This window comes from Semicossyphus pulcher, unplaced genomic scaffold, assembly GCF_022749685.1.
Source record: "Semicossyphus pulcher isolate SPU_LCO1_2020_fin unplaced genomic scaffold, fSemPul1.0.p SCAF_14, whole genome shotgun sequence".
NCBI lineage: Eukaryota > Metazoa > Chordata > Actinopteri > Labriformes > Labridae > Semicossyphus > Semicossyphus pulcher.
Genome location: NW_027211648.1, coordinates 26,191,771 through 26,213,398, shown reverse-complemented (window position 1 = coordinate 26,213,398; position 21,628 = coordinate 26,191,771). Strand labels below are relative to the sequence as shown.

Sequence of the window (21,628 nt, the reverse complement as noted above, 5' to 3'; positions counted from 1 at the left end):
AACATGTCTGATGTGTTCATGATTCTCTAATTACAGACGTGACTGAGATCAGCAGCATGTTATTAACCTGTGCTGACATGAAAAGGTGTATGAATGTTCTGTTGACATTTGGATGATGACTGCAGAAGGCTGACGTCATGATGATCCACAGAACACAATGGAAAAGTCACTCCACTCATTTGAAGGAAAATCTGTAATTTTGTCTTCATTCTTTATTCAGATTGAGTTGGTGCAGTTTGTCAGAGATGAGCTGTGCTTCTCTGGCCTCAGCTCTGAAGTCCAACCCCTCCCATCTGAGAGAGCTGGAGCTGAGTGACAACGAGCTGCAGGATTCAGGAGTGAAGCTGCTGTGTGGTTTTCTGGAGAGTCCACACTGTAGACTGGAGACTCTGAGGTCAGAAACCATGTTTTACTTCTGTGCTGAGATTAATATGATGTGAAAGTTGTGTTGACACTAAACTGCAGACATGAGGCTGATATTATACTGATCCACACTGAGTATCTTAATGCTGAAGTCTATTTTCTTCTTCACTGCTTTAGTCCATTGACTGTAGCAGAGCAATGTTGAGTTCCACATTTAAAACCTTCATAGAACAAGAAAAATCCTACACTGTATAATTCACTGTGAACCTCTGAAACACCTGATTTCATCTTTTATTCCACATCATGTTTTTAAATAAATCAGTAATAGAAACATTTATTAATTATTTCAGTTTGTACGAGCAGAAAATAACAAATATATTCAGTATTTTCTTTTTCCAACATTTCGATTAAAATATTTGTTTCTTGTAACGACTGAAAAGTTTAAAGTGAAGATGCTTTGAGTTTATGGCTCCACTATTCCTAAAATAAATACTGTCCATGTCTTTGTTCACATTCACCAAAATTCATTCTGACATATTTGGCATCTTGGAAACTTTAGTATAGATGGAGCCACTGGTGCTTCTTGTTAACATGTATCTCTGTTCTACCATGTTCATTACGGTAAATATGTTTTGGAGGTGATCCCTGTACTGGGGTGACGCATGCGCAGTTCGCGGTGCGGTGGGACTGGAAAAGGTAACGGTGTGTGTGAACCGTGAAATAAAGGTCTCTGAGTGGAATAAACATCGTGTTTATTAACGTTAACAATGGTAGCAGAGGATGGCTACTAGTTATAAAGTTCCACCGAAGTTCGATGAAGCCAGGCCATATGAAAGCTGGAAGAATGAAGTTAATATCTGGATGCGAGTTTCCAAACTCGACAAAAAGAAACAAGCCCTTGCACTTGCTTTGGGGCTTGAGGGGAGAGCCAGGGAAACAGCCATGGAAATACCCGCAGAAGATTTGGACAGTGATAACGGTATGGCTACGCTGCTAGCAAAGTTGGATGGCGTGTTCCTGAAGGAGGAAAAAGACCGCGCATACGAAGCTTATTCTCATTTTGACGGAATGACGAAAGACAGCTCTGTTTCCATGGCGGACTACATTATTGACTTTGAACAGCGTTACAACCGAATGAAAAAGTATAACATGACTCTTCCTGATGCTGTGTTAGCCTTTAAGCTGCTGGACACGGCATGTTTGGACGGAAAAAACAGGCAACTAGCATTGACAGCGTGCACAGAGTTAACGTTCTCATCTATGAAGTCGGGACTGAAGAGAATCTTCGGAGGAAAGACGTCAGCTTCGTCCGAGGGAATAAAAGTGAACCAGGACGTAGCTTTCTTTACAGAACAAAGACAGCAAGGAAAAGGTAAACGCAATATTACCTTGCAGAGTGGACAACAAAGGCAACCATTACCGGGTACCAATCCATTGGATAAATTCGGTAAGAGGTCCAAATGCGCCATTTGTCAGAGTACCTTTCATTGGGCCAAGGACTGTCCTCACAAGAGTGAACATGTAAGACTAACTGAAAATGTAGAAGAATGTAACATAACACTGTTCACAAAAGCCTCCATGTGTAACTCAGAGATTTTCTTGACTGAATCTTTAGGATCAGCTATTATCGACACTGCTTGTACTCGTACAGTATGTGGTGAGAAATGGCTAGAATGCTACGTTAATGACCTCAGCCAAGGACAAGTTAACCTCTTGTTGCAAACAGACACCCCCAGCTGTAGGCCTTTTCGTTTTGGAGATGGAAATGTTGTATATTCCAACAGAAAAGTGAAACTACCTGCTAAAATAGGACAGACAAAATGTTACATTGAAACTGAAGTAGTCCAAGCTGAAATCCCACTGCTGCTGAGTAAAACATCCTTAAAAAAAGCAGGAACTGTTTTGGACATGGAAAACGACAGAGCTGTTATGTTCAAGCAACCTGTTTTCCTTGAATTCACCAGTTCTGGACACTACTGTGTAGACATTAGAGATAAAGAGAAAAATAGAGAAAAAGAATCATAAGAAGTTCAAACTGAAGATGAGGTCCTTACAGTGACAGAAAACATGTCCACAGATGAAAAACGGAAAGCTCTTCTGAAGCTACATAAACAGTTTGGCCATGCATCTGCAGACAGACTACAGAGACTTCTTCACAGCTCGGGAAATAAAGACAAAGAATGTACTACTATCGTGCAAGAAATAGTACATAACTGTGACATATGCCAGAGGCACAGCAAGACAAAGCCAAAACCTGCTGTGGGTTTGCCTTTGGCTTCAGAGTACAATGAAACAGTAGCAGTGGATCTGCACGAACTGGAACCAGGTGTGTGGTATCTCCATATAATCGACCACTTCACACGTTTCAGCGCAGGAAACATTGTGAAAACAAAAAAGGCCTCTGAAATCGTCAACTCCGTCATCCACTCATGGATAAGTGTCCATGGTCCACCCCAGAGGCTATACAGTGACAATGGTGGAGAATTTAACAATGGAGAGATGAGAGACATTCAACACTTCAAACTTCAACATCGAGGTAAAAACAACAGCAGGATACAGCCCTTGGAGCAACGGACTACTGGAAAGACACAACCACACACTCACAGAGATCATCCAGAAGGTGAAACGAGAAAATGGATGTGACTGGGACACTGCTCTAGACTGGGCCCTTATGGCTAAGAACAGTATGCTGAATGTTCATGGTTACAGTCCACATCAACTTGTATTTGGACAGAATCCTAACCTTCCTTCTGTACTAGTTGATAAGCCACCTGCTCTAGAGGGTACCACTGTAAGTACAAGGGTAGGGGAACACATATCAGCCCTGCATGCTTCCAGAAAAGCATTCACTGAAGCCGAGTGCTCAGAGAGGATAAGAAGAGCACTCCGTAAGCAGCTCAGACCTACAGATGACAAATATGAGATGGGAGACAAAATATATTACAAAAGAGCAGACTGTACAGAATGGAAGGGACCAGGGGTAGTTATTGGTCAGGATGGAGCTGTTGTATTTGTAAGACATGGTGGAATTCTTGTAAGGGTGCACCACTCTAGGCTTACAAAGGTAAACGCACAGGAAAATCAGACTGTACAAGATGATGTAAACAGAGAGACAGGAAGTGGGAAAAGCCTTGTAAAAAATGCAGCACATAGTGAACAGAATACAGATGATGAACAGGGCAACAACCGTGACAGTGAAGTGCATACACCCATGGTGACACAAACTGATGACAACACCAGTGACATTGAAATTCCTACACAAGTAGTGCAACCCCCTATGACACAGATTAAAAAACAGCTCAAGACAGGTCAGACTGTAACTTTTAGAAACAGAGATGATGGTATTCTACATAGAGCCACAATTTTAGGCAGAGCTGGCAAAGCCACAGGGAAGCACAAAAACTGGTATAACCTGCAATATCTTGAACCTGATGGCAGTAATGGACAAAAGGAGTCAGTTGATATGTCAAATGTTGATAACCTTAACATTCAATCAGAAGATAGGGATGCTGATGTACTTATAACCAAAGATATCTCTTTTGACAAAGCTAAACATGAGGAAATGCAGAATTGGCATAATAATGATGTTTTTGAGGAAGTTGAAGATGCAGGTCAAAAGTGTGTTTCAACCAGATGGGTCTGTAGTCTAAAAGAATCTGCCAAGGGTATTGTGCCTAAAGCTCGCCTCGTAGCCAGAGGTTTCGAAGAGCTTAATATTAATGAGTTGCAGAAAGATTCACCAACCTGTGCATCAGAATCTTTAAGGCTGTTGTTAGCAGTTATCTGTCAAAATCAGTGGCAAGTCCATTCCATGGACATAAAATCTGCATTTTTGCAGGGAATGGAGCTATCCAGGGATATTTATATCCGCCCTCCTCCAGAGGCAAAAAATGAAGGTGTTCTATGGAAACAAAAAAAATGTGTATATGGTCTTGCTGATGCATCACTTTATTGGTACCACAAAGTTAAAGAAATCATGCTGAGCACAGGTGGTAGAGTGTCACAGGTGGATCCGGCAGTATTCTATTGGTTAGATGAGCAGTGCAAGGTAACTGGAGTACTTGCATGCCATGTAGATGATTTTCTTTGGGCAGGCTCACAAAACTTCTCAACAAATGTTATTCCCCAGCTGAGATCTACGTTCCTTGTTGGCCGGGAGGAGCATGAACATTTCTGCTATGTGGGAATGGATTTTGTTTCTATTGATGGTGCAGTACAGGTGCATCAGCAAAGCTACATTGAGAACTTACAACCTCTTCACATGCACGCAGCACGTGCCACACAGAGAGATGTCCCCCTTAATGAAACTGAGAAAGAACAGCTAAAATCAAAAATAGGACAGGTGCTATGGGTTGCCAAACAGACCAGACCTGATGTTATGTTTGATGCTTGTAGTCTTGCATCGAATACAAAAAATGCTACGGTGCAGTCTGTTCATGAAGTAAATAAAGTAATCCGTAAACTCAAGTCCGAAAAGGTGGCTCTTAGGTTTCAGCATTTGGGGAACAATGATGCTCTAAACTTGATTATTTTCAGTGACGCCTCTCTGGGAAACCTTCCAGATGGAGGTACACAAGGAGGAGCTTTAATTGCTCTAATGGGAGATAGGGGGAAATTTTCCCCTCTCTGTTGGAAATCAAAAAGGATTCGACGTGTGGTACGGAGCACCCTTGCAGGGGAAACTCTTGCTATGTCAGACGGAATAGACAATGCCATTTTTCTAGCCACTCTTTTTTCTGAGCTCACTACTGGAAATGCTGAACTGAATGCCCCCCCGCTGGTCTGTGTGACGGACAATCACTCCTTGTTCGATGCTCTCAAGTCAACAAAACAGGTCACAGAGAAAAGACTCCGATTGGACATAAGCAGCATTAAAGAGCTCATAGAAAGCAAGAAAATCAAGAAGGTGCTCTGGTCGGACTCAAAAGCCCAACTTGCTGACTGTCTAACAAAAAAGGGAGCATCTCCTCTGGTGCTTTTGAAAGCACTAAGTGCAGGGCTATGGACTCTGTGAGGAAGACTTTGTAAACTTAGTTACATCAGGGACTTAACTCAAGAACTGTTCTGTTTACAGTCATTTAATTTCTTTAAGACTTGGAATTGATCTTTTATTTTTTTGTTTAAAGTATAGGGAGATTGTTAACATGTATCTCTGTTCTACCATGTTCATTACGGTAAATATGTTTTGGAGGTGATCCCTGTACTGGGGTGACGCATGCGCAGTTCGCGGTGCGGTGGGACTGGAAAAGGTAACGGTGTGTGTGAACCGTGAAATAAAGGTCTCTGAACGGAATAAACGTTGTGTTTATTAACGTTAACACTTCTTGTGTTACGCTCCTGAAAAATGAGAAGAAATAATCACACAGTGATCGGGTGATGTTTCTCAGACACGTCTGAAGTTCAATGAGGAAAGTGCTGTGATTTCTCCTGGTGAGGGATTAAAAGACCACTTTCAGCGTTACAGAAGACCTCTATTGCAGTTTAAACTCAACAACAAAGAATGAATCACATGTTTCTAAATATCACATAATTAGCATTACAACCATTTTAATAGTGTTTTAAATATGTGTGTTTATTTGAATCAGTCGTCATAAATGTTTGATCTTTTTAACCTAATCACAGATTTTAACATCATCACAGACCAAGAAGCACTAAACTGTAACTTGTATCAGACTATGAGTGTGTTATATTTGAACTTGTCACACTTGCAGAGTTTAAGAGGTGAAGTCGCTGCGTCTTTATTGAAGTAGCAGCATGTTGTCATTAATATTAATGAGAGCTCTTTTTCACTTTGTGTATTTCACACATTTTAACCTGCATCCTGTTGTGTTCAGGTGTTTGGAGTTTCCACTTTCTGAACTTTGACCTTCTTAACCTTCTTCAGCTCTGAACACATTATTAAACATTAAAGGATTTCATGCAGGAACATTGTATTCTAACGTCACATCATTTATTCTTTATTCAGATTGAGTCTCTGCTGGTTGTCAGAGATGAGCTGGGCTTCTCTGGCCTCAGCTCTGAAGTCCAACCCCTCCCATCTGAGAGAGCTGCAGCTGAGCTCCAACAAGCTGCAGGATTCAGGAGTGAAGCTGCTGTGTGGTTTTCTGGAGAGTCCACACTGTAGACTGGAGACTCTGAGGTCAGAAACCATGTTTTACTTCTGTGCTGAGATTAATATGATGTGAAAGTTGTGTTGACACTAAACTGCAGACATGAGGCTGATATTATACTGATCCACACTGAGTATCTTAATGCTGAAGTCTATTTTCTTCTTCACTGCTTTAGTCCATTGACTGTAGCAGAGCAATGTTGAGTTCCACATTTAAAACCTTCATAGAACAAGAAAAATCCTACACTGTATAATTCACTGTGAACCTCTGAAACACCTGATTTCATCTTTTATTCCACATCATGTTTTCTTTTTTATATAATTTTTTATTTGTATAGATCCAAATCATATCAAAGGTTATCTCATAGGGGTGGGCAAAAAAATCAATCCATGTAAAAATCACGATTCCTATCTTCTAAGATTCCAAATCGATTCATAACTTCCAAAAATTGAACTTTTTCCGTCTCACCGTGCGGACTTCGTGACTTCTTTAGAATACAAGGTACAAGACTCAACATATGCACTTGCCCGGTTGCCCCATGGTATGTTCATAACGCCCCAGGGCCAGTAGATAAAGCATTTAACTGGCCCGGTGTGCCAGTAGGATCCACAAGCCCAATCCTGCGGTAATTTCAATCTGATGTCAGCATCACTGCAGGCACTCCGGCTACTGCTGTCAACAACACTTTACACGCTACTCACTGAACTCGCAACAACTGTCATTCTAGAAGACGCTAATTGACGTTAGCAAGCCACCGCGGACTCTTGAAATGTTTTTAAACCTTCTAAGAAGGGCAACAGTTGGAAAAAGAAAAACAGGGCGCACTGGACAATGAATAAAAAAAAAGGAATAACACCGGGATAAACACACACGTTTTAGTTTTCTTACACACACGAGGGAGATTGACTGTAAACTGTCAACACGCGTGCAGCGCTGCTTCTGTCACAGATGTGCCTGCGGGATGATCAAGGCAAACTGGCAGTTACACAAGGTGGCTATAAGTGTGTCTATTGAAACCACTCCTCATGGCTACTCTTACTTTCATCAACCCAGGTTACATGCACGAGGTGGTGGGGTTGCTGTCATCCACAAAGATACCCTCAAGTGCAGCAGTTTTTCTACAGGCCCCTTTTCATCTTTTGAATCCTTGGCTTTTGTGATAGATAGCAGCTCATCAGTCTTCTGTTTGTTACTGTACAGACCCCCCAAACCAAACATTGACTTTATCAGTGAATTCTCTGATCTTCTTTCCAACATTGCCCCTAAATATGACAATATTCTTATTCTCTGAGATTTTAACATCCATATTTGCTGTCTCTCTGAAGCCATGACTCGTGATTTTATAAACCTGCTTGAATCCTTTGGTCTCCACAAGTCTGTGAATAGCCCAACCCCTGTTAAAGGTCATACACTAGATTTAGTTCTCTCCTCCTCCGGTCTCTCTATCTTAAACCCTGAAATAGAAGATTTTCATGTATCTGACCACAGAGCAATCATTTTTGACAAATCAAACTCAAATTGCCACACGTTTCTCCTGTCCGCCCTGCTCTTCTCCGCTCCCGCACTATAAATTCAACCACTGCCACTAGATTCACAGCAGCCTACAAAGAGGCGTCTAACATTAGAGGTGTTGAGGCTGCACCATCTCATGCGGACACAGAGCAAACCGTTGCTCTATTCAACAGTTCTTTCTCAGCCACCCTTGACTCTGTTGCACCGCTGAGAAATAAAAAACTCAAGCCTCTGGCCTGACCATGGCTAAATGACACTACAAGAGAAATAAGAAGAGCATGCAGAAGAACAGAGCGAAGGTGGAAGCGGGATAAACTGCAGATATCATTTCAAATCCTGAAAGATCTCTTGGATAAATACCAGCTGGCCGTCAAAAATGCAAAAGCTCAATATCATAATCCCATAGTACTTTTTTGTGTGTTAAACTCCATCACCTCTTCCACTCAGTCCTCCTCCCTTGAAGATTCTGTCTCTAAATGTGAAGATGTTTTAAACTTTTTTCGAGACAAAGTCACTGACATCAGAGCTAGTATCATTCCTCCTGTAAATAGTATATCCATCTCTTCTGACAACACTGCAGTTCTAAGTTCTTTTAACCCCTATCACCTTAACAGGGCTCCATCATATTATCTCTTCTATGAAGACATCCATCTGTTCTCTTGACATTATCCCAACTAAACTCTTCAAAGAAGTAACTGGAACCATTAGTCCCAGTGTTCTTACAATCATCAACAGCTCCCTGGAGACCAGTCATGTTCCACAGTCTTTCAAACATGCAGTTGTCCAGCCACTCTTAAAAAAACAAAGTCTAGATCCCTCAGTCCTCAGTAATTACAGACCCATATCTACCATTTCTCTCCAAAATCCTTAATAAAGTTGTTTTTAACGAACTGTCATCTCACCTGGCTCAAAACTGCATTTTTGAAAAGTTCCAATCTGGTTTCAGAGCTCTACACAGTACTGAGTCTGCACCTCTGAAAATCACAAACGACCTCCATGTAGTTGCTGACTCAGGGAACTGCTCCATCCTCCTGCTCTTAGATCTTACTTCAGCTTTCCACACAGTAGACCATTCTATTGTCATTCACAGATTACACAAGTGGGCAGGAGTTATGTTATATTATTTAGAGAGAGACCCAACATGAGACCACCATGTATTTGAATGAAACACAAGATACTTGTGCCCTAATGATAAAGATAAGCGCTCAGTAAAGAAGCCCCTCCCCTTGTGCCCTCATCCCAATACTTATAATTAACCTACCACATGACCCTTAGTGGTCACTGCCACCCAAGCAGCTTTGCCACCCTCAACAGACCCAGGCTCTGTCCTGCAAGCTCCAGGTATTGACAACACCGATACAACAATAATGTTTTTGAATGAAACACATGAAGCGAGTTTCACGCGAGAGACGAAACAGGCTGCCCTCGGGGTTCGGGGGTTTTACCTTAAATGTTAATTTTAATCTCCAACTTTAAAGACTAAATTTGACTTTGCTTCTGTCAGATAATTAATAACAACGTATTACTTTAAATCTTAATAACAATCTGGGCTAGGTTTTCTATCCACTTGTCCGGTTACCACCGTGGGTCTCCTCGTGGCCGCTCCTCGCTCACTGGCCTCATCCTCGACCTGAGACACTCATGAGCCTTGAGGCTTGCGGACACAGCAAGGGGGGGAGGGGGAGTGAGGTTTCCCTATGTGATTCTCTCCCACTGGCTTCTGTAGGTCTCCCTGTTTCCTGACAAACTTTACTACTCACTTAGTTTGTTGTCTAGTACTTAGTCCCCGACTGGAAGGAGTCTCTCTTTTACCTCCCCAGCTAAAGGGGGTTGCTAAGGGGGAGGGAGGGAGCAGGTGAATGCAGACTTAAGTGATGAGTTGATATAAAACTTTGTTCGATCATGAAGCCTGATGCTCCTCTACAGCTCTGTGAGAAATATATGAACTACACAGCAGACTGGAGTCTCTGTTAACAGTGACAGACAGACTGAAAGATCTGCGCGATTAACACAGATCCACGTTATGAAGCGTCGGTCTCCTTGTCAATTCCATTATGCATCGTAATAAGACTTTAAAACACATCATGCATAGCCTAATACAAAACACTGTGATGCAGACGCACAGCACAGAGAGGGGGAGAGCTGCTGCGCAAGAGCACAGAGGAAGGGAGGGAGAGAGAGAGGGAGCGGGTGAGTTCAGACTGAAGTGATGACGTGAAATAAAACTTTGTTTGATCATGAAGCCTGATGCTCCTCTATAGCTCCGCGTTAATCAGTGAAATATATTAAATATATGTGTGGAAATATGGACAGGTTGCGACGTTATTGAGCCAGGTACAGAGCACGAGAAACACACACAGATCTGTGTTATATCTGCTCCTCTCCTAACATCTGTCTCCTCCCTGCGCGGCATGATACCTCTGATAAACTACGCATGGATCACCTCCAGCTCATCTCATTAACAGCATTCATCACTGCGCTGCATGATTACACTATTGCCACCGTCTCTCCCTCTCTTCGGTTCGGGATTGTCCCGTATTAAAAACTTAGATGCAGTCTCCTTACTGAATAAATACAGACACGATCTGTCTCTCGATGCCCAACCCTAGTCGCCATGTATTCCGACCTTGCGACTGACTCGTCTTACAACCTGACAAAATATGCCTCAAGGTGTCTGTCTCTGAACACAATGGGCACAATGGGTCCCCCTCTACCCAACATTTTAGGTTCTGGGGTGATGGCAACACATCGTAAGTAGCCCCTTTCAGGAACTTGATACGACTATCCTCCATACTTCACAGGTCCCTCCAGCTGAGCTTCCTCTTCTCTACATTTTCCCAGTTCATCTACTGTCCCTGCTTAGCCTGACCCACAGCCTTAGTACACCTTACTACTTCTTCTTGTCGACGTACCTGCTCCACTACCAGCTTCCACCTTTCTCTGAGACTTGCTTTGTTCCACATTGGTTTACTCAAGCTAAGCCCCAAGCCCCCCGGCCTTGCTGTTCGTTGTCTACAATCTATGTACAGTGAGGGAAATAATTATTTGATCCCTTGGCGATTTGGTAAGTTTGCCCACTGACAAAGAAATGAACAGTCTCTAATTTTAATGGTAGGTTTATTTTAACAGTGAGAGAGAGAATATCAAAAAAACCATCCAGAAAATCACATTATATAAAAGTTATAAATTGATTTGCATTTGATTGAGTGAAATAAGTATTTGATCCCCTACCAACCAGCAAGAATTCTGGCTCCCACAGACCGGTTATGTGCTCCTGAGGCACACAGACTTGTCCTCTCGCTTTAAGAAAGCACTCCTAATCTCAACTCGTTACCTGTATAAAAGACACCTGTTCACAGAAACAATCAATTAATCAGATTCCAACCTCTCCACCATGGGCAAGACCAAAGAGCTGTCTAAGGACGTCAGGGACAAGATTGTAGACCTGCACAAGGCTGGAATGGGCTACAAGACCATCAGCAAACAGCGTGGTGAGAAGGAGACAACTGTTGGTGCGATTATTAGAAAATGGAAGAAACACAAAATAACCATCAATCTCCCTCGGTCTGGGGCTCCATGCAAGATCTCGCCTCGTGGGGTATCGATGATCATGAGAAAGGTCAGGGATCAGCCCAGAACTACACGGGAGGAGCTAGTTAATGATCTCAAGGCAGCTGGGACCACAGTCACCTAGAAGACCATTGGTAACACACTTCGCCGTAATGGACTGATATCCAGCAGCGCCCGCAAGGTCCCCCTGCTCAAGAAGGCACACGTACAGGCCCGTCTGAAGTTGGTTACCTACCTGGTTGATCCTGCCAGTAGCATATGCTTGTCTCAAAGATTAAGCCATGCAAGTCTAAGTACACACGGCCCGTACAGTGAAACTGCGAATGGCTCATTAAATCAGTTAGCTCGACTCGCCGTGTTTGGAGGAAGAGAAATTCTGACTATGACCCCAAGAACACCATCCTCACCGGCCTAGCCAGTCTCCAGACCTTAACCCCATAGAAAATCTGTGGAGGGGGCTGAAGCTTCGAGTTGCCAAGCGACAGCTTGAAACCTTGAGGATTTGGAGAGGTTCTGTAAAGGAGTGGACCAAAATCCCTCCTGAGATGTGCGCAAACCTGGTGACCAACTACAAGGAACGTCTGACCTCTGTGCTTGCCAACAAGGGTTTCTCCACCAAGTACTAAGTCAAGTTTTGTTAGAGGATCAAATACTTTCACTCAATCAAATGCAAATCAATTTATAACTTTTATATAATGTGATTTTTTTTTTTTGATATTCTCTCTCTCACTGTTAAAATAAACCTTCCATTAAAATTAGAGACTGTTCATTTCTTTGTCAGTGGGCAAACTTACAAACTGGGATTATTTCCCTCACTGTATGCCTAAGAGCTGCCTTTGCTTCATGCACTGCTTGTCTTGAGCTCCATTTCCTCCCTCTTGTTGGATATGGGACCAAATTACTCACTACCATGTCTTTGCTCCCTGATAGCAACAGTTCTGTCCTGACCTTTGCACACTTGAACTCCTCTGTTAAGCTAGTTATTGGTAGCTGGAGTATGCATTTCCCATACAACCCCACACTACTAAGACAACGAGGAACCAACCTCTCTCGCCTTTACACTTTTGATATCTGTATTTCATAAACTGACAGTGGCCACATCAGCCTAGGGAATAGTCCAAACTGCAGACACCATAACTTGAGCTTGCCTGGGAGCCCTGACTTCTCAAGCCTTCCTATCCCCTCTGCAACATCTTTCCTAAGTTGCTCTATCTGTTCACTGTCATTCAGGTCCCCATTACTCCACCTTCCAAAGCTCTTCACTGACTTTTCCCTAATGGATGGGATTTCTTCTTCATCCACTTAAAACTTCCTCTCTAATACCTTCCCTCTGGACACTGAGATGCCTCTTGATTTACTGGGCTTAATCTTCATCCTTGCACACTTGAGATTCTCATTTAACCTCTCTAGTGGGATAGAGGGAGATGCACACAGAGTAACAACAACAACAGAAATCAGTGATAGATACATTTATTAATTATTTCAATTTGTACTAGCAGAAAATAACAAATACAGCTCTGAAAAAAATGAAGAAACCACTCCACATTTTCCTCTAATCAGCATCTCTCTACACGTCCCTGCCAGCCGGATCCAGATCCGCCATCGAACAAAGCTGAGCTGCTTGAATTTTTGCAGAGAGTGGCCTAATGTCACCCAGCAGCAGTTTGAGAGACTGGTGGAGAGCATGCCAAGATGCATGAAAGCTGTAATTAAAAACCAGGTTATTCCACCAGACATTGATTTGTGAACTCTTCCTGAGTTAAAACATTTGTATTCTGCTGTTTAAACAAGAACATGAACTTGTTTTCTTTGCATTATTTGTGATCTTAACCAGTCGTCATTCTCTGTGAATAAAAGTCCTGAATGAAAATATTTGATTTGGAAGTAGAAGAAATGTTGTTTACAATAAAATAAAAGTGTATTTTACTCAAACACAAACCAGAGAAAAACAGATTTTTGAAGTGGTCTGATCATTTTTTCTGGAGCTGCATATTCAGTATTTTCTTTTTCCAACATTTCGATTCAAATATTTGTTTCTTGTAACGACTGAAAAGTTTAAAGTGAAGATGCTTTGAGTTTATGGCTCCACTATTTCTAAAAGAAATACTGTTCATGTCTTTGTTCACATTCACCAAAATTCATTCTGACATATTTGGCATCTTGGAAACTTTAGTATTTTGAGTCGACTCTTCAGTTATTTTCTGCTGGTTTTTATTGTATTTCTTGTTTGTTGTGTTTGGCTGCACAACATGAGTTTGTATAGATGGAGCCACTGGTGCTTCTTGTGTTACGCTCCTGAAAAATGAGGAGAAATAATCACACAGTGATCGGGTGATGTTTCTCAGACACGTCTGAAGTTCAATGAGGAAAGTGCTGTGATTTCTCCTGGTGAGGGATTAAAAGACCACTTTCAGCGTTACAGAAGACCTCTATTGCAGTTTAAACTCAACAACAAAGAATGAATCAAATGTTTCTAAATATCACATAATTAGCATTACAACCATTTTAATAGTGTTTTAAATATGTTTCATTTGAATCAGTCGTCATAAATGTTTGATCTTTTTAACCTAATCACAGATTTTAACATCATCACAGACCAAGAAGCACTAAACTGTAACTTGTATCAGACTATGAGTGTGTTATATTTGAACTTGTCACACTTGCAGAGTTTAAGAGGTGAAGTCGCTGCGTCTTTATTGAAGTAGCAGCATGTTGTCATTAATATTAATGAGAGCTCTTTTTCACTTTGTGTATTTCACACATTTTAACCTGCATCCTGTTGTGTTCAGGTGTTTGGAGTTTCCACTTTCTGAACTTTGACCTTCTTAACCTTCTTCAGCTCTGAACACATTATTAAACATTAAAGGATTTCATGCAGGAACATTGTATTCTAACGTCACATCATTTATTCTTCATTCAGATTGCGTGGCTGCAGTTTGTCAGAGATGAGCTGTGCTTCTCTGGCCTCAGCTCTGAAGTCCAACCCCTCCCATCTGAGAGAGCTGGAGCTGAGCTCCAACAAGCTGCAGGATTCAGGAGTGAAGCTGCTGTGTGGTTTTCTGGAGAGTCCACACTGTAGACTGGAGACTCTGAGGTCAGAAACCATGTTTTACTTCTGTGCTGAGATTAATATGATGTGAAAGTTGTGTTGACACTAAACTGCAGACATGAGGCTGATATTATACTGATCCACACTGAGTATCTTAATGCTGAAGTCTATTTTCTTCTTCACTGCTTTAGTCCATTGACTGTAGCAGAGCAATGTTGAGTTACACATTTAAAACCTTCATAGAACAAGAAAAATCCTACACTGTATAATTCACTGTGAACCTCTGAAACACCTGATTTCATTATAACCATTTTAATAGTGTTTTTAAAGAGTCACTGCACACTTAAACATGTTTTTTAAGCTGTAATCTAAATTATATTGCTGTCCTGTGATGAAACATCAATGCTGGTGTTAATATTGACAATTCTTACCAAATTTATAAAAATGGGCATTTCATGGGTTGTAAATGGCTCAACACGCCATGATGTTTTTAAATCAGCCCTGGACCTTGCCAGCTGATGGTGACGTAGACACGACCGTTTGGGACAAAATGACATCAGGAAATTAATAAAAAAAAGATTGTTATCGCCTGTCAATCAGAGGTGGGCGGTACACCCCCCGGCCCCATCTTTGAGAGGCCGTCTGTGAAACCTCCCTCATTATCAAATATATCCTGACCGAGACACATCTTTCACTAGAGTTTACACTATTGTTGCTAGCACACTGTACATTAGCCTTCTCGCTAACGTTACGTTACCACTCAGAGACTGCGCCCATTCACTCTTCAGACTCAGAAATAACTGTAACAGGCTGTTAGCGGTCGGCGCATGCGCACTTGCCTTGCCTTGGCTCGAAAGCTCCGGCTTCAGGCTTTCGTGGGGCTGTAGCCAGCGGCTCGAGCTGATAGGGCTCGGGACCACCACGGTCCTCCAGCACACGAAAGTGGTCTTCAGGGGACTCTGGAGGGGAGAAGTCCTCCACCTCAAAAGAGCCCTCTGTGGCATATGTGCCTTGTGACTCTGTGTTGTTCTCCATATTTCTCTGGCCAGGGGAGGGGACGTCACTGAGCTGCTGGACACAACCACCCCCCTCCACCCCGCTCTCAGCCACTTGCCCACTTTGAGCATTTTTCAAAATGTTTTATTTGAATCAGTGGTCATAAATGTTTGATCTTTTTAACCTAATCACAGATTTTAACATCATCACAGACCAAGAAGCACTAAACTGTAACTTGTATCAGACTATGAGTGTGTTATATTTGAACTTGTCACACTTGCAGAGTTTAAGAGGTGAAGTCGCTGCGTCTTTATTGAAGTAGCAGCATGTTGTCATTAATATTAATGAGAGCTCTTTTTCACTTTGTGTATTTCACACATTTTAACCTGCATCCTGTTGTGTTCAGGTGTTTGGAGTTTCCACTTTCTGAACTTTGACCTTCTTAACCTTCTTCAGCTCTGAACACATTATTAGACATTAAAGGATTTCATGCAGGAACATTGTATTCTAACGTCACATCATTTATTCTTCATTCAGATTGAGTCTCTGCAGTTTGTCAGAGATGAGCTGTGCTTCTCTGGCCTCAGCTCTGAAGTCCAACCCCTCCCATCTGAGAGAGCTGGAGCTGAGTGACAACGAGCTGCAGGATTCAGGAGTGAAGCTGCTGTGTGGTTTTCTGGAGAGTCCACACTGTAGACTGGAGACTCTGAGGTCAGAAACCATGTTTTACTTCTGTGCTGAGATTAATATGATGTGAAAGTTGTGTTGACACTAAACTGCAGACATGAGGCTGATATTATACTGATCCACACTGAGTATCTTAATGCTGAAGTCTATTTTCTTCTTCACTGCTTTAGTCCATTGACTGTAGCAGAGCAATGTTGAGTTACACATTTAAAACCTTCATAGAACAAGAAAAATCCTACACTGTATAATTCACTGTGAACCTCTGAAACACCTGATTTCATCTTTTATTCCACATCATGTTTTTAAATAAATCAGTAATAGAAACATTTATTAATTATTTCAGTTTGTACGAGCAGAAAATAACAAATATATTCAGTATTTTCTTTTTCCAACATTTTCCTCCAAAGTCACATCATTTATTCTTTATTCAGATTGAGCTTCTGCAGTTTGTCAGAGATGAGCTGTGCTTCTCTGGCCTCAGCTCTGAAGTCCAACCCCTCCCATCTGAGAGAGCTGGAGCTGAGTGACAACAAGCTGCAGGATTCAGGAGTGAAGCTGCTGTGTGGTTTTCTGGAGAGTCCACACTGTAGACTGGAGACTCTGAGGTCAGTCCATGTTGGTTTCAGCAGTATTGTACTAAACACTGTTATTATCACAGCAAAGATCCAGTATTGTCTGCTAAACCTCCAACCCTCCCAGTGGCTGCTGTCCTCAGTGAAGCTGTGAGAGGAGAACAGTGACAGGCTTCAGGATTGGACAGAAACACAGAGAGAGAACAGACAGCCAATCAGATCAGCACGAAGCTTGTTGTGATCACGTGTTTGATTTGATGTGAAGACAACTGTTGTTGTTGTGTTCATGTGTACAGGACATTAAGCTGGATTACAGCTGACAGCATCACAAGATGTTTAGAGACAGTGGTCCTCGTTCATCAAACTGTCGTATCATCAAATCTGATCTCAAAGTGTTCGTTCTCTCATTTCAGCACTAAACAATTCATCAGTTCATCTTTGTCACAGCTCTGAGATCAGTCTGCCTGAAGCCTGCAAATCACTGTCTGTTATTACACAGAACCATGGTTACTAAACGTAACCATGGTCTTTGTACAGAACAAAACCTCTGCTGAAGTCCAGAAATCACAGCTGATGTTTCTGCTCTTCAGTCTTTGCATGAACATGAAGGACTTTTAACATCATATATAGTTTATATATCTGTCCATGTGACAGCAGCTTGTCCAAATGTTTCTGTGACAGACACCATTTTTACACTTCATGTGATATTTCACATTTGAAGCAGTTATACTGAAGTAGTTATACCATGTTCTGGGTGAATACTTGATTGTGATTGGCTGCTGAGTGTTGATTACTTCCTGACAATGGACACCTTTTAAGTAGTTGTGGATACGTATACGCTGGCTACGTAGTATCAGCCTGTTTCTACAATGACTGACCATGGCAACAGGTACAAAGTCAAAGCCTCTGTTTACAGTTGATGCACCTTGTTAACGAGCTAACATCGACCTACAGCAATGAGGGACTTCAACAGCTCTTTGACCTTATTGGGAGGATATGAGAACTTTGCTGACTGGGATGCAGCTGAAGAAAGAGAGAGTGGAAAGAAAAGAGAAACCTTTATTTACAGCACTGAGTGTAGTCCTTCAGTACCTCTGAGCACCACAGGATGGCGCCTGTAAAACACGAGCTGCAGGAAGTACACAGCCCCTCTGAACTTACTGATCCTGTGGATCACATCAGCCATCATCTGACATCCTGCTCACTATTCAACTCTCTACTTCATTCTGCGGCCGACAGTAAACATGGCCGATCATTTGTTCGTACAAATCCTGATGTTGATTTCAGGACAATGACACGGCTGGTTAGCTACATAGTCTTCTTATTATGTCTCATTATATTTAACTTATATCCGACACAATGTTATTGACTTTTAATGTAGCAAGTATATTGTTAGCTTTCTCGCTAATAGCTGAGCAGACATGAAATATCTCCTGTTGCAGAGTGGTGTCCAAGACCTGTTTTCTTTACTGGAGGAGTGAATAATGTTTCCATGTTTTTAAAATGTAGGGATGGGCATTTGAAGGCATGTCAATATTCCAATATTATATTTAGAAAAATCGGATATCCGGTTAACCTCACTACAAAAACAAAGTGTAGCACACAGCGCTGTTTAAAGTGCGCATCCGTTAGACTGGCCTACATCGGCGACTTCACAACACAAGAGTCTCTGTTTGTTACTCACACAGGGACGCACAGTAGCGCTCTTCCTCATCAGGAACAAGCAGTGTATTTGCTGACAGTGAATAACATTGTTTATGGGACAGAGCGCTCATTCTGCCGCACGCTGTCTCTAATACACGCAGAAACAGACGCACACTCTCACACACGGAACTAAGAGGTAAATTTATTATAATCCTCAAGCATAACTCCCTGTGGCGCTGATATTAATACACTGTCCAGGAGAATACAGGAGAATACAGCCATGTGATCCTGTCCGATCCTGACGGATTTAAATAATGAATTAGTTACGCTGCTGTGCCAGGCATGTTTTTTCTTTATTTCTACTTTTTACACATTTTAAATGACATTGGTATACATGTTTAATGAACAATATGTGATTAATATAGCTAATGTATAATATTTAATGAACTTTAGGCACAAAAAAATCCATAAGCTACAGCTATAGTCGAATACCCACGTCATTTAGAATAATGGAATACTTGAATATCCGTGCCCATCCCTAATCAGAACATTATGGAATGGTAATGATTGTTCCAGGTATCAGTCAAACCCTCAGGTGTTAGCGGCTCTGGCCTCCATGAGTCCACAGATTCCTGATAATGGACACCTCGTCGGGCATTATCCCTGACAGAATAAATGTCACAGAGAAACTGATTTGAATCCATGTTTACAGTAAGCAGTGAATATGTCTCTGTTTCTGCAGTCATGATGCGTTCAGGGTCTCTCAGCAGTTAAGTTCCACTGTGTACTTAAGTCCTGTTCAGACTTGTGGTATGAACAGACTGAAGTCTCTGCTGGTCTTTAAACTGGATGTGCTGCCTCGCTGACTGACAGCTGATGAGGGCCTCTCTGTCAACACTGATATATGACTTCTGTTGTCTGTCTTCTTCTCTCATCAGGTGGAAGTATTGATCTCTGTCAGAGTGTGAGCGATCAGGAGGATGGTCGTGTATCAGAGGATCAGCTGTGTCCTGATGATCCAGAGAGGGTGAAGCAGCAGCATCAGCTTGTGTGTGTGGAGGCTCTGACTGGGCCATGTTACTGGGAGGTAGAGTGGAGAGGAGAGCTTCATCCAGCAGTGACTGACAGAAGAATTGTTGGGAAAACAAATACTAACCTTCTTAATGATCACTTAAAGTTGTTGGATGGGGAGGGAATGTTTATAATCAAATGTTTTAGAGTTGAAGTTATATATTCAAAAGTTTTATAATCAAATGTTTTAGAGTTGAAGTTATATATCCAAAGGTTTTATAAATTAAATGTTTTAGTTGAAACTTCACAATCAAATGTTTTGGAGTTGAAGTTATACATGTGAAGGAAATTTTTATGTTAACCTGTTTGCTCATATGTTTAGATTTCTTTAATATTATTGAGTTAATAATCATGATATAATCAGCTAAGGTTAATTTTAAGGATATGTATTGTTTGCTCCTCTTCAGGGTCTTGTGCATGATTTACTGTTGCTCCTTCTGTCTTAGAGAGATAGTTGGTGGCCTTGTCTGGGCTGAGAGCTCCAGGGCAAGGGGTAAACTCTAGATAGTCAAGCGCCTCAGCTAAAGTCATAACAATAACACCTTGCTTTGTCTCTGTGAGAGGGAGTTCTTTCTGTAATGTATAACATACACTGTGAACCTTGATTCTGTGTCAGTCAGCTAGACAGCTGCGTTCTGTGTAGTACTGGTCTGACCCAGCTCGAGTTCTTAACTGCTTTTACTCATCTTTTAATATTCTTCAATTAAATGGCATCAAAAGACATCTTTGTTTCCTAAGAACTTTATTGGTCTTGTCATCAGAAATTGCCACCACAAAATTGGCGACGAGGATGGGATTCGACGCCTGATCGGACTCCGTCAGACTGGCAGAAAAGCGCAGAATCCTATCGAAAGGGGAAAAAAACAATTCAAAACCGCGTGCAAAGAAACAATACAACTACAAATTTTAATTAATTTTGAAATTTTCCAATGATGTCTAGTTGTTGAGTATTGATTTTTGAGTAGGCTAAAGGTTTACCGGTAAAAGAAGTAGGCCTAGGAAAAAGCTTAAAACCCCGCGGACCGTGTTGCCAAGGAGAGAGTCCGGCTGACTCGTAAAATAACTGATTCCAAGGTTGTTTATTAAAATAGAAAGAAGGGTTTCACGGGGTCGGGGATAGACGTATCATAGCAACTTAACAGAGTGTGGGAGTCCGGCAGACTCATAAATAACTGATTCCAAGGTTGTTTATTCAAAGAGAGAGTAAGTTGAGGCTAGGGATAGGATGGGAAGGGCTCAGAGCAAGCAGTATCGCGAACCGGACCCAGGTCCGAAACCTAAATTCCAATCAGACATTAAAGTAATGGTGTCAAATCACCCAGGAAGTGGTGATCAATTATCAAAATGGGTAGAATTGGGTTTCCCTCAACAGGGCAGTTTCAGCCTCCGCCAATTTGACCAGTTACGTGAAATATTAGAGAGAATAAGTTTATGCAAAGAAAAGAAGGACAGAAAGAAAGTAGAAAAAATGTCTAAATCTAAAAGAAAGAAGTTTGTGCCATTTCAGGCTGACTGGAAGACAGTTAATGATTGGAGGACAGAAGCATGTAGACAAGGTGGCAGTGGGCGAGGCAGAGACAGAGGACGTGGACGCGGCTTTGGGCGTCGAGGACATGGCTATGATCCGGATGTGTGTTTCAACTTTGGAGAAAGTGGACATTGGGCTGCAGACTGCCCGCATCCAAAGGACAAGAAGGGAGGGGCAAAAACATTGAGAGTGCCTTCTTCAGATTGACTGCCGGGTGGTGGGCGGACCCCAGAGAGTGAAGTCCAACCTCCCACGAGCCCTGACTGTAAGAACGCCACACCCACTCACAGACACACACCCACTCACACACAGACGCCACACAACGACTAATAATAATAATAATAATACATTTTATTTATATAGCGCTTTAAAAGGTACTCAAAGGCACTTTACATACAAGAAAGAACAGAAGCAACAACAGCAAATACATTAAATACATTAAGAACATATACAATGCACAAATAACAGGTCATTGGTTAAAAGCAGATTTAAATAGGTGGGTTTTAAGTGCAGTTTTAAAGGAAGG

General features: G+C 41.8%; 1 protein-coding gene across 1 annotated transcript in view; it reads left to right on the top strand.

Annotated features, from left to right (window-relative positions):
• The window catches only part of LOC138590757 (NLR family CARD domain-containing protein 3-like), a 289,240-nt gene extending 267,951 nt beyond the window's left edge, over positions 1 to 21,289 (top strand). Inside the window, exons 13-18 of the mRNA XM_069661117.1 lie at positions 221 to 394; positions 6,329 to 6,502; positions 14,476 to 14,649; positions 16,138 to 16,311; positions 16,719 to 16,892; positions 21,082 to 21,289. Coding sequence (XP_069517218.1) covers positions 221 to 394; positions 6,329 to 6,502; positions 14,476 to 14,649; positions 16,138 to 16,311; positions 16,719 to 16,892; positions 21,082 to 21,289 — 1,078 coding nt within the window. The remainder of the gene's footprint in view (positions 1 to 220; positions 395 to 6,328; positions 6,503 to 14,475; positions 14,650 to 16,137; positions 16,312 to 16,718; positions 16,893 to 21,081) is intronic.
• Positions 21,290 to 21,628: the final 339 nt, after the last annotated feature.